Genomic DNA, 12,841 nt, shown 5'->3' on the forward strand with positions numbered 1-12,841 from the left:
TCTGCTTCCAGAAAATAAAAGGCATGTCTCTCGGTTTTGTTTTGTGACAGGGTCTTGCTCTGTTGCCCAGGCTGGAATGCAGTGGCACGATCATGGCTCACTGCGGCTTTGATCTCCCGGGATGAAGTGATCCTCCTGCCCCAGCCTCACAAGTAGCTGGGACTACAGGTGCATGCCACCACTCCCAGTTAATTTTTGCATTTTTTTTTGTGTGTAGACTTGCAGGGTCTCACTATGTTGCCTAAGCTGGTCTTGAACTCCTGGATTCAAGTGAGGTTTCTGCCTCAGCCTCCCAAAGTGCTTCTTGTCTTTTGAGAGTACTGGTTCATTGGCCGGATTCAACTGACAGGTGGACATTGTGGTTGACTTTCCAACATATATTTTACCTTACAGTCTTGCACAGTAGGAATGGGATCTTGGGTTCCATGATAACCCTACCACCAGCCGGTGTTTGGTTTAGGTGGAAGCTGTTTAGCATCTGGGGCTCCCTAGTCCAGAGGTGGCGTGGGACCCAGGTTGGCCCTACCATCCTGTAGCACATATTCATTCGGTGGTTGGGGAGATGTGTGCTGTGCCTGTCTTGCTTCTATGAGCCAGGATGCACAGGGCTAGTTGCCACTGTCAGCCATCCCATCACTACAAGATGCCCAGCCTTACAATGAAGCCCATGCTGAAAATGGTAGAGAAGATGGCCAGGCACGGTGGCTCACGCCTGTAATCCCAGCATTTTGGGAGGCCAAGGCAGGTGGATCATCTGAGGTCAGGAGTTCGAGACCAGCCTGACCAACGTGGAGAAAATCTGTCTCTACTAAAAATACAAAATTAGCCGGGTATGATGGTGCATGCCTATAATCCCAGCTACTCGGGAGGCTGAGGCAGGAGAATCACTTGAACCTGGGAGGCGGAGGTTGCAGTGAGACAAGATTGTGACACTGCACTCCAGCCTGGATAACAAGAGTGAAACTTGGTCTCAAAAAGAAAAGAAAATGGCAGAGAAGCTTGGTCTTGGTCATTGAACCACATTCCCCATCAACCCTGATGTCAGGCCTTTGCTCACCCAGCTTCCATTCCCCCTTCCTAGCGGAGCCATGATCCCCAGTTCCTGGGGAAGTAGACTGGTTTACACCACTCTGGCACTCTGACTGGTTTGCAGCCCTGGCCCCTGTAATAGTTGGGGGCTGCATCAGACGGTTCAGTAAGACTGAAAGGAAGATCTTGCATTCCATCCACTCTTGGTGAGAAGTTTCTCCTTTTGAACCCGACAAGGAGGCATGCTGCCTCAGTGGCTACAGGCAGCCCTCTTTGGACCCGGGAGCAGTCACACTTAGGACATGCCCTGATGACACGAGATTCGTCCACGTTCCACACCTGCTGGCCTGCCGCTGGGCTCTCAGACGCTTGGTCTAACACATGTCTCCACACTGGAGCTGGGTTGAGCCTGGAGTTCTTTCTCTTCTTTGCACCAGAAGCATCTCCCTTGTCATCTTCACTTCCTCAGAGAAGAACTTGAGGAATCCAGAGACACCTTCCTGTGTCCAGGATGTCCCGGGTTTGGGAAAGCTCTCCATGGGCTTGGATTCCCAGAGGAGGCAGCTGGTTCCTCTGTAAGTGGCTTTTGTGTCACCTGCCATTGGCGATGTCTTTGTCAGAGCCACACTGCACATTCTCAACACAGCCTTGACACCACTGGCTGCAGAATCCTTGATTCAGCTCATTTGGCAAGCAGATGCTGAACACTGCCAGAGGTCAGGTGCCAGGCCCTGCGCTAGGGAGGTGCTGGGGGTGAGAGGATGAATGTGCCACCGTCCCTGAGCTCCCACCTCCAGACAGTGGTCCTTCTAATTTTTTTTTTTTTTTTTGAAACAGAGTCTTGCTCTGTTGCCCAGCTCCCAGGCTGGAGTGCAATGGCGCGATCTCAGCTTACTGCAATCTCAGCCTCCTGGGTTCAAGCGAATTTCCTGCATCAGCCTCCCAAGTAGCTGGGATTACAGGCCTGTGCCACCACACCTGGCTAATTTTTGTATTTTTAGCAGAGATGGGGTTTTATCATGTTGGTCAGGCTGGTCTTGAACTCCTGACCTTGTGATCTGCCTGCCTTGGCCTCCCAAAGTGCTGAGATTACAGGCGTGAGCCACTGCGCCCAGCCCTGATTGAGATTTTAACGAATGACTGGCAGGTCACCCCAAGTCCTCCCTGGGGCTGTTGCTTAAAGAACCCAGAGACAGTGGACAGAGGAGAGGTCGCTGTCTTTGAGTGGAACTGACCTGGTTTCATACAGCTACATGAGTTTTCTTTGTTTTTTTTTGTGAGTCTCACTCTGTCATCCAGGCTGGAGTGCAGTGGCACAATCTCAGCTCATAGCAACCTCTGCTCCCGGCTTCAAGCGATTCTCCTGCCTCAGCCTCCCAAGTAGCTGGGATTACAGGCGTTTGCCACCACACCCAGCTAATTTTTGTGTTTTTAGTAGAGACAGGGTTTCACCATGTTGGCCAGGCTGGTCTCAAACCCCTGACCTCAGATGATCCACCCTGTGTCGGCCTCCCAAAGTGCTGGGAATACAGGCGTGAGCCCCCGTGCCTGGCATAGTTACATGATTTCTAGTCTCAGTTCCCAGCTGAGAAAGTGGGACTAATATTAGTGCTCACGTCCTAGGGTTGCCCTGTAGTAACAGATATGAAATGCCCAGCACTCTACCATCCCCACTCTGCAGAAGCCAGCTTCCCTTCTCCTTCCTCCCATCCTCCCAAATGCTCCCCTGCAGGCTTTGTGCTTGGCTCTGCCCAGGAGTGATCCCACTGCAAGTCACTCCCTCCCTCCAGGGTGCATTTTGGCCTCACCCATCACTTTATGGCCACCCTTAGCCAGAGCTGAGCAGATATGGCTCCTAGCTTCACTGACCTGGGGTAATCAAAGTCAAGCGTGCCAGGAGGGCAGTCTGTTGGGCCCGTTTGGGGCCTGCAGCAGATTCTGCATGGCACTGCCCTCGAGCCAGTCCTTCCCCTGGCAGGCCGGCTATACTTGGCACTTCTGAGGCCTGAAGCAGAGCTTGGCCTCGTCCCTGCTGGCCTGAGTAGGGCATCATTAGGCTTCGAGGCTCTCGTCCTCCCTGGGATCTGCTGACTCATTGGAGAGAATCTCAGCCTAGGAGTTAGAGGCAGCAGCTCCTTTCATTTCTGGGTCTCCTTGAGTCAGAAGAGATGAAAGCTTTGTGTCAGTTAAGAGGTGCCATTGCAGGGGTCCTTGGCAACTCCAAGAATGAGTCCAAGGATCATCCAGGTGTCAGAGTTGAGGCCCGTGACACGGCCTGGCTTCTTCGCAGAGCAACGCTAGTGGGGACTATGAACCAGACCGCTTGTCTTTGCTGTGAAGCAGAGAACTCGGAGAAATGGGCTGGCGAGATGCGTTCCCAGGAAACTCACCCTTTGTAGTCTTAGCTGAGGTGGCAAGAGACACGTCAGCATCTGTTTGGGCTTCACAATGGCAGAGCGTGGCTTCTGTCCTGGGCGCTCATTTGAGACTCCTGGAGGTTTGGGGAAGGCTCTCGCTGTGCGGGGCATGGGAAGCAGGCTGATTGGAACCAGACCTTTCCCCGAGCCTCAAAGCAACTGTCTTAAACACGGGCTGGCTCAAGTTCCCAGGTGGAAGCTGTATTCGGTTGACGCTGAGACTTCTGTTTAGCATCCGCAGCTGCCCTGCTTTGTTTGGTAGAATGATCCTATCCTGGGCCTTAGAATATGCAGTGGTGCCCGTAAAACAGGCAGCTATGCTTTGTGGTCATTCTCTGCTCAACAAATCCTCCATTGAACACATACTCTGTGCTTAAACACGATAGATAAAGGCTGACCTTACTCCTGGGGAACTTAGGATCTTACAGGAAAAGCAGACCTGGAGATGTGTATAAAAGCCAAGTAAATTGTCACAAGTGTGCAAAACGTTAGGAGAAGGAAGCGCAGGCTGTGGTGAGAATGTAACAGGGAATCAGAGACGCTTTCTTGAGGAAGCGACCCCTGAGCTGAGGCTGGGTGGGTGAACAAGGGTCAGGTCCCGAACAGGGCAGGGGAAGAAATTTTGAGGCACAGGAGGCACCAAGGTCCTGAGGCAGACAACTGCATGGCAATTCCCAGAACAAGAGAGCAGGGGAGAGGAGGAGGCACTGAGTTGAGGCCAGACCGCCACACATGGGGAGGGGAAGGATCTGTGTTTCTGTGTAGCAGAGAGCTAAATCCAGGGACTTAAGGAGCATCCCTCTAGCATGTCATCAAGGACTGAGGCTCCATCTAGTTCTCCACTTCACCATTCTTAGGGTGTGGCTCTTGTCCTTAAACTCACAAGATGGCTGCTGGAACTGCAGCCATCAGGTCTGCATTCCAGGCAGGAAGAAGAAGGGCAAAGATAAGAGGGACAAGCCATCAAATTTGACCTCTTTCAAAAGGCTCCACTAGAACCTTCAGCTCATGTCATGAGCCAGCTTGTGTCACATAATAATCCTTAAGACATCCAGGGAATGAAGTTTATTAGATGGCTACATTGCTGGTTGCTACAGAATCAATTTTATTTTTTTCCTTTTTTTTTTTTTTTTGAGACAGAGTCCCACTGTGTCACTCAGGCTGAGTGCAGAGGCCCAATCATAGCCTCGATCTCCTGGGCTCAAGGGATCCTCCTGCCTCAGCTTCCTGAGTTGCTGGGACTACAGACACGCACCACCATGCCCAGCTAGTTGTTTTGTTTTATTGTATTTTTTGTAGAGACAGGGTCTCACTATGTTGCCCAGGCTGGTCTTGAACTCCTGGCCTCAAGTGATCCTCCAGCCTCGGCCTCTCAAAGTGCTGGGATTATAGGCATGAACCACTGTTCTCAATCCCAAATCAATGTTCTATTAGTAAAGAAGAGAAGGGGATGGCTTAAGGGGTGTAACCTTTGTTCTGAGTGCAATCGAGAGCCACAACGCCCTAAGCAAGGGGAGGACATGGAGGAGGGAAAACCACTTCAGGTTGTCCCAACAGCCCACGTAACACACACCTGTGGGCGTGGATACTCGTTCCCTAGGGCTGCCATAACACGTTGCCATGATTTTGGTGGCTGAAAACAACAGAAATTTATTCACTTGCAGTTCTGGAGGCCAGAGGTCTGAAATCAAGGTGTCAGCAGGGCCACGCTTCCTCTCAAGGCCCTGGGAAAGGATCCTTCCTTGTCTTGCCCTAGCTTCTGGATCTCCTGGAAGTCCTTGGTGTTCGTGGTTTGTAAACCGCGTCACTCCAATCTCTGCCTTCATTGCGACATGGACCCTCCCTGTGCCCCCGTGCCTCCTCGGCACCTCTGCTTCCACATCCCCCTCTTTGTTTATATAAAGACTCTGGTCATTAGAGTTAGGTCCCACCCTAATTCAGTCTGCCTTCATCCTGACTTGATTGATCTGCAAAGACTATTTCCAGTGGGTTTGGCGTGGTGGCTCATGCCTGTAATCCCAGCACTTTGGGCCAGGACGGGTAGATCATGAGGTCAGGCGTTCGACTCCCGCCTGGCCAACATAGTGAAACCCTGTCTCTAATAAAAATACAAAAAATTAGCCTGGCCTAGTGGCAGGCACCCTATAATCCCAGCTACTTGGAAGGCTGAGGCAGGAGAATCATTTGAATCTGGGAGTTGAGGTTGCAGTGAGCCAAGATTGTGCCACTGCACTCCAGGTGGGGTGACAGTGCAAGACTCTGTCTAAAAAAAAAAAAAAAAAGACTATTTCCAAATAAGTTCACATTCATAGGTACCAGAGGTTCACACTTGAGCATACCGTTTTGTGTAACATACTTGAAACCCACTACAGCACGTGAAAGGACAGAAGGGCTACCTGGTGCTGGCTGTGTTCAGGTGGGTCACTGTTTCCCCCTCACCCACAGACCATAAGAAGATAGCCCAGGATTTAGGGAGGCAAGTTTATTTCCCAAATTTTAACACATTGCAAAGCACTGGTCTCCCCAGCCCCACCTCCAGCAAACACTTCCTCAGCACCGAGGATGTGAGGGATGGTGAGCCATGGGTACAGAGGTGATCCTGCCCATCCCTGCGTGTCAGGGGCTCGCTCATAGTTCAGGGGCAAACAGACATTTAAATGACGGGCTGGCCTGGGTGTGGTGGCACGCACCTGTAATCTCAGCTACTCGGGAGGCTGAGGCTTAAGAATCGCCTGAACCCAGGAGGCAGAGGTTGCAGTGAGCTGAGATGGCGCACCATTGCACTCCAGCCTGGGTGACAGAGCGAGACTCTGTCTCAAAAAAAAAAAAAAAAAAGTTGGGCTGAAAAGCATCTAAACTTGGTTTCCTTTCTTCAGACAAAATTTTAGGCTAACTGATGCCTCTTAATAAACCACTTTTTGTTTGAACTGGGGGGAAGAGGGCGAGCTGTAGCCACAGCTGTGGCAGGTGGCCCCAGCTGAACCCCAACTGGCTGCAGTTGGGGTGCTGTAGACTGTCAGATGTACAGTGTTGGGCAGGGCCCCCTATATTTTTTGATTAGAAATGGAATAAAAACTGCTCACCCGTGAATCCAGGAAGCAAGCTGCGGGGTGGCCAGCAGACTCTTCTTCTGTGCCTATCTCTCTGCACAGATTGCTGTGCACGGAGCCTTGTTTCTTGATGGGTAATTTTTCTTTTTTAATTGAGATGGGGTCTCCGGCAGAGATGGGTGGAGATAGGAGAGACAGAAACCAAGGAGAAAAGATGAAGCATTAGGTCTCCTGGAGGGTGGGGAAAGGGCAGAAACAGAGGGAGCTGCTTTCCCGAGGAGGTCAAGAGCTCTGGGCAGAAGCAGTAGCTCCAGTGCCTGTGGGCGGAGCTGGAGAGCGGTGTGCCCTGCTCTGGGTACCCTCCCAGGAATCCAGGGCTGGTGGCTATGGCAGCAATGAGAGGCAGCATCCTCGACCCTCACCCCAGGGGCCGTGGCATCAGGGAAGCCCCCTACCAGCTGGCTTCATGCGTAAAACCAGAAATTCAACAAGAGTGGCCCCATGTGACTCTTGCAAATAGTACCCATGAATCACCCCTTGAGGACCCCTTGAACTAAGGGACAGTGGAGGCCTCTTGCAGGGGGTGGAGGTCATCATTGGGCAGGTAAGGGTGGAAGGCCGAGAAGAAGGCAGGGTTTGGCCGGGCGCGGTGGCTCATGCCTGTAATCCCAGCACTTTGGGAGGCTGAAGTGGATGGATCACTTGAGGTCAGGAGTTCGAGACCAGCCTGTCCAACATGATAAAATCCTGTCTCCACTAAAAATACAAAAATTACCCGGGCATGGTGGCAGGCACCTGTAATCCCAGCTATTCGGGAGGTTGAAGCAGGAGAATTACTTGAACCTGGGAGGTGGAAGTTGCAGTGAGCCGAGGTCATGCCATTGCACTCCAGCCTGAGTGACAGAACAAGACTCTATCTCAAAAAAGAAAAGACAGGAGGCTGAGGCAGGAGAATTGCCTGAACCCAGGAGGCGGAGGTTGCGGTGAGCCGAGATCGCGCCATTGCACTCCAGCCTGGGTATCAAGAGCGAAACTCCGTCTTAAAAAAAAAAAAAAAAAAGAAAAGAAAAGAAAAGAAAGCAAGCGGAGTTTGAGCCTAGTGTTGAATGAACAGGAACCTGCCGAGGAGAGAAGGCGAGGGCAGCCGTTCCAGACAGAGGACCAGCGTGGGCAGTGGCGCGAGTGACCACTGGTGGCCTGAGGCCGTCAGGGGAGTGTGGTCCGGGGGGTGGGTGCACAAGGAAGCCCAAGGTGGTGAGAGGAGAGAGAAGGAGCTAGAGAGAGGCTGGGCTGGCTCATGGTGGGATCTGGCACGCCAGCCTAAGAGCTTTGGGTTTTGTACTGAGGACAGTGTCTTGAGGGAGCCCTGCATAGCTTATGAGCAGAGCGATGTGGCCGCACAAGTGTTTTTGATTGGTTTGACTGCCGTGCTGAGGATGGGTGGAGGCACGGGCAGTCTGGGGGCAGGAAGGGAGGGCAGTGGCAGAGAAATACGCCCTCCCCTCCCTCACCAACCAACCATGCTTCGTCCGCTTATCTTCCCCCAGCCTGCCCTGACCCGAGGTCCCCAGAGTGTGTCACTTGTTGTAAGAGCAGAGTGCCTTCTGGCAGGTGAGGAGTGCAGGAATCCCTTGTGCCCGCTCACACTGTGCCCAGGGCAAGGGCCGGCTGGGCAGCTGGCAGCCTGGCAGGGAGAACGTCGTTCGCTCTGCTGTGTCTGCGCCACCGCCGCTGGGCAGCCTGATTAATGACCCAGGGCTCCTCATGGGTCAGCGGCCCCATCTCTGTGGTGGTGGCTGCCAAGGGAACCTGCCCGCCCCTGCCTCCCTTCCTCCTGTGGCTGGTGCTCTTGGATCAGCTCCAGGAAGTGCTCCCACATCGCCCCCTCTGGCTCTAAGTCTTTCTGCCAGCCATTTCCCTGGCCTTGTTTAAACTCCGTCCCCAAGCGCTCTGCAGGAGAGGCTTTGCAGAATGAACCCCCAGCCCACAGCGTTCTGGCTTGTTCTTTATCTCCATCAGGCACACAGCAAAGGCTCAAAGATATGCCTCAAAGGAATCTTTGCTGCTTCTCTCACCTTCCCAGACCACTGGTGATGCTGTGTGGGCACTGGGCTCTGTATTATCTCTACTTGAGGGTCTGTGTGTGCTGCTCTGTTTACATAAGTCCCTCTCTTCCATCAGACTGGCAACTTCCTAGGATCAAGGGGCAGCCTCCTCCTTTAGACTGGTGCCTTTTAAGATCCAGATTTTTCTTTTCTTTTTTGAGTCTTGCTCTGTCTCCCAGGCTGGAGTGCAATGGCACGATCTCGGCTCACTGCAACCTCCGCCTCCTGGGTTCAAGGGATTCTCCTGCCTCACCCTCCTGAGTAGTTGGGATTACAGGCATATGCCACCATGCCCGGCTAATTTTTGTATTTTTAGTAGAGACAGGGTTTTACCATGTTGGTCAGGCTGGTCTCGAAATCCTGACCTTGTGATCCACCCACCTCGGCCTCCCAAAGTGCTGGGATTACAGGCGTGATCACCAAGCCGGGCCTAATTTTTGTATTTTTAGAAGAGACAGGGTTTTGCCATGTTGGCCAGGTAGGTCTGGAACTCCTGACCTCAGGTGATTTGCCCGAGTTGGCCTCCCTTGCCTGTGCCCGCCTCTGTAATCTCGCGACATAGATTACAGGTGTGAGCCCCTGTGCCCAGCCCAGATTTTTCTTTTCCATTAAATAGGGTACTCTTCCAGGGCAGGGACGATGACTCCCCCTCGGTCTGGGAGCTCCCTGAAAACAAGGGCCTGGTTTGGGGCCATCCTGTCTGTTCCTCCCTCATGCTCCAAGCCAAGCTCAGCCATGGTCGTGCTCTGAAGGGATGCAGGGGCTGGCAGCCTCCTGGCTTGCCTGGGAGTGGGAGGGATGAGAATGAGTGCAGCAGGCGTGGATTTGGCTGCGGCCAGGCCTGTGGGGGCACCGCTAGGAGCCAGCTAGTGAGCTGTCTGGGGCCAAGGGGGAGCCCAGGGAGTCCTAGGCCTAAACCAGCCCTTGGGGCTACTGGTCCAGCGCCCTGGGAGGGTGGCGACTTCCTGTATCCAGAAGTCTGGGTGAGGAGGGGCGGAGAGTGATTCCTGGCATGCTGACTACTCATGCCTCCTGTGGGCTTTATCTTGGGCGCTGGCAGGAGGACAACCACAGCTACTATGTGTCCCGTCTCTATGGCCCCAGCGAGCCCCGCAGCCGGGAATTGTGGGTAGATGTGGCCAAGGCCAACCGGAGCCAAGCGAAGATCCACACAATCCTCTCCAACACCCACCGGCAGGCTTCGGTGAGTGCCCCGGTCCCCAGCCATGCTTCCCTGGGTCAACCCATCCTGTCTGGTCAGTGGGCATGGCTGTGGCCCAGGCTCTGTGACATAGGAGGTACCTTCCAGGGATTCCCGTGGGACTTTGCCAGAGTTGGGTGCCCAGCAGTGGCCCTGGGCATAACCTGCTCCCCACTCTGTCTAAACACGCATGAGGCAGTGTGGGTGCCCAGGTCCCTGGCCTGCAGCTTGGCCCAGCCTGACTTTCTCCATCCCCTGCAGAGAGTGGTCTTGTCCTTCGATTTCCCTTTCTACGGGCATCCTCTGCGGCAGATCACCATAGCAACCGGAGGTAAGGCCACGCCATGGGGCTGTGGGGAGGGTTTGGAGATCTCAGCCCGATCTCAGGGGCCCTCCTAGGGGAGGCTCACTGGAGACAGGGTTGTATGGATGGAATAGGAGGGATGCACGTTTGGCTCTAATAGGAGCCCGATTCTCAGGAGGAGGGTCAGTGGGCGTCAGACCACTCCCCTTGCATCAGCTGACCTGCTCGTGTGTGCATGTGCATGCATGTGTGTGTGTGTCTCCTCGGGCCAGCAGGAGTTGGTGTGGACAGCCCTGTGTCCCGGAGTCGCTGAGTAAGAGGGAGAGGGAGACCCCACTGAGAGCTTGGGCTCCTGGGCCAGGCTCTCTGCTGATAGGAGGCACCTGTCTTTAACTCCTGCACTTCAGTTCCGCATCCCACTTCCCCAGGTATGGGGAAAGCTGTGAGTCCCCTCCTTTTCCTGTCTCCTCGACCTACAGTCTGTGCCCCGCTGAAGGGACAGGGAGGACCTTCTCTGGTCTGGGGCCCTTTGGCTTCAAGCACACCATATCCAGAGCCTGCCAGATGGGGATGGTGACAGAGGTCTCAGGCTCACTTCCAGCTCTGCCCGCGCTGCCCTTCTTGGGGAAAAGGCCCCTGGAGCAGCCCCTCTGGGCCATTTCTGGTGACTCCTCTGCACCTCTCCCACCCTAGGCTTCATCTTCATGGGGGACGTGATCCATCGGATGCTCACAGCTACTCAGTACGTGGCTCCCCTGATGGCCAACTTCAACCCTGGCTACTCTGACAACTCCACAGTTGTTTACTTTGACAACGGTGAGAACAGATCTCAGGATTTAAGTCACCCACCTCCAGGGATCCCTTGGTCCAGCCCTTTAGAGGAGCACAGGGCCTAGAGAGGGCAAGAGTCCCCCAGCCCCACGGCTAGGCGGCCACCTACCTTTCTCTGCTCAGTTTTCTCATCTGTCAGATGGGGCCAAAAATGCCTGCTACCCAGAAGAATCTGACGAGAAAACAAAACGACAGTGCATGGCTCTTAGTGGAGGTAAAATAAACGCTAGGGGCCCTTATCGTTTCTCACTTTCACCAGGATGTCCCTTGAGCCCCGTCTGAACACAGGAGAACAGACATTTCTCCTTTTATCTCACGGAGTCAGAATGGACAAGAAGGAAAGGGGAAACAGATGACCCAGGACGGTTTCTGGGCCTGAAGCAGGACCTCCTGGCTTCTCTTGCTCCTTGGGAAGCCCAGCTCCTGCTTCCTTCAATTGGCAAACTTCCCCATCATCCTGAAGGGACCCCACCTGTCCCTTGCCATTGCCCCCTGGCTGGCTTTTTTTTTTTTCGAGACGGGGTTTCACTCCTGTTGCCCAGGCTGGAGTACGATGGTGCAATCTCAGCTCACTGCAACCTCCGCCTCCCAGGTTCAAGCGATTCTCCTGCTTCAACCTCCCGAGTAGCTGGGATTATAGGCATGCATCACCATGCCTGGCTAATTTTGTATTTTTAGTAGAGACGGGGTTTCTCCATGTTGGTCAGGCTGGTCTTGAACTCCTGACCTCAGATGATCTGCCCACCTCGGCCTCCCAAAGTGCTGGGATTACAGTCATGAACCACCAAGCCCAGCCCCCGACTGGCATTTCTGCAGGGCCCTGCTCCTTACGTGATCTCCCGTCCAGCCAGCTCTCTGCTCTTCTCCCCAGGGACCATCTTTGTGGTTCAGTGGGATCACGTCTACCTCCAAGGCTGGGAAGACAGAGGCAGTTTCACCTTCCAGGCAGCGCTGCACCGTGACGGCCGCATTGTCTTCGGCTATAAAGAGGTGAGTGGCCCCAGCTGCAAAGACAGCTGGATCTTGGAGCCTTTCTTGATTCAGCAAATATATAGAGAATTCACGATGTACCAGGCATGGGGCTTGCTGGGGTCACAGCAGTTAACAAGATGGTTGCAGGTCCTACCCACGTGGAGCTGTAAGTCTGGTTGAGGAGCTGGACCATCATTACAGTGACAAATATAGAATCACCACTGTGACAAGGCTCCCAAGTAGAGGTGCCGGGTGCTAGCTGAGCCTTTCATAAGAGCTCTTTACGTTGGCAGAGGCCAGGGGAGGCTTTGCTGAGGAAAAGAGTTGAAATCTGCAGGATAAATAGGAGTTCAGGAAGCAAAGAGGAGAATGAAGTATGTTCCACGAGAGAGAACAGCACATGCAAAGGTCCTGAGGCAAGTCAGCGCATGGCTGGCACAGCACTGAAAGAAGGCAGCACAGGCCGGGCACGGTGGCTCACGCCTGTAATCCCAGCACTTTGGGAGGTCGAGGCAGGTGGATCATCTGAGGTCAGGAGTTCAAGATCAGCCTGGCCAAGATGATGAAACCCTGTCTCTACTAAAAATACAAAAAATTAGCTGGGTGTGGTAGTGGGCACCTGTAATCCCAGCTACTTGGGAGGCCGAGGCAGGAGAATCGCTTGAACCCAGGAGATGGTGCCATTGCACTCCAGCCTGTGCAACAGAGTGAGACTCTAGGGCAGCATGACGAGCAGTGTGGTGACTCACAACTATAAACCCAGTGCTTTGGGAGACTGAGGCGGGAGGATTGCCTGAGCCCAGAAGTTTGAGACCAGCCTGGGGAACAGAGCAAGACCCCCACCTCTATTAAAAAAAGTAGAGGCTGGGCACGGTGGCTCACACCTGTCATCACAACACTTTGGGAGGCCAAGGTGTGCAGATCATGAGGTC

At 53.7% G+C, this 12,841-nt stretch overlaps 1 protein-coding gene across 1 annotated transcript in view; it reads left to right on the forward strand.

Moving 5' to 3' along the window:
- Positions 1-9,613: 9,613 nt before the first annotated feature.
- PLXDC1 (plexin domain containing 1) overlaps positions 9,614-12,841 on the forward strand; it is a 40,655-nt gene continuing 37,427 nt past the window's right edge. The window contains exons 1-4 of the mRNA XM_064367455.1: positions 9,614-9,805; positions 10,064-10,133; positions 10,800-10,922; positions 11,809-11,927. Coding sequence (XP_064223525.1) covers positions 9,614-9,805; positions 10,064-10,133; positions 10,800-10,922; positions 11,809-11,927 — 504 coding nt within the window. The remainder of the gene's footprint in view (positions 9,806-10,063; positions 10,134-10,799; positions 10,923-11,808; positions 11,928-12,841) is intronic.

The sequence above is a fragment of the Aotus nancymaae genome, unplaced genomic scaffold, assembly GCF_030222135.1.
Source record: "Aotus nancymaae isolate 86718 unplaced genomic scaffold, 86718_ANA_hifiasm-v0.15.2.pri h1tg000072l, whole genome shotgun sequence".
NCBI lineage: Eukaryota > Metazoa > Chordata > Mammalia > Primates > Aotidae > Aotus > Aotus nancymaae.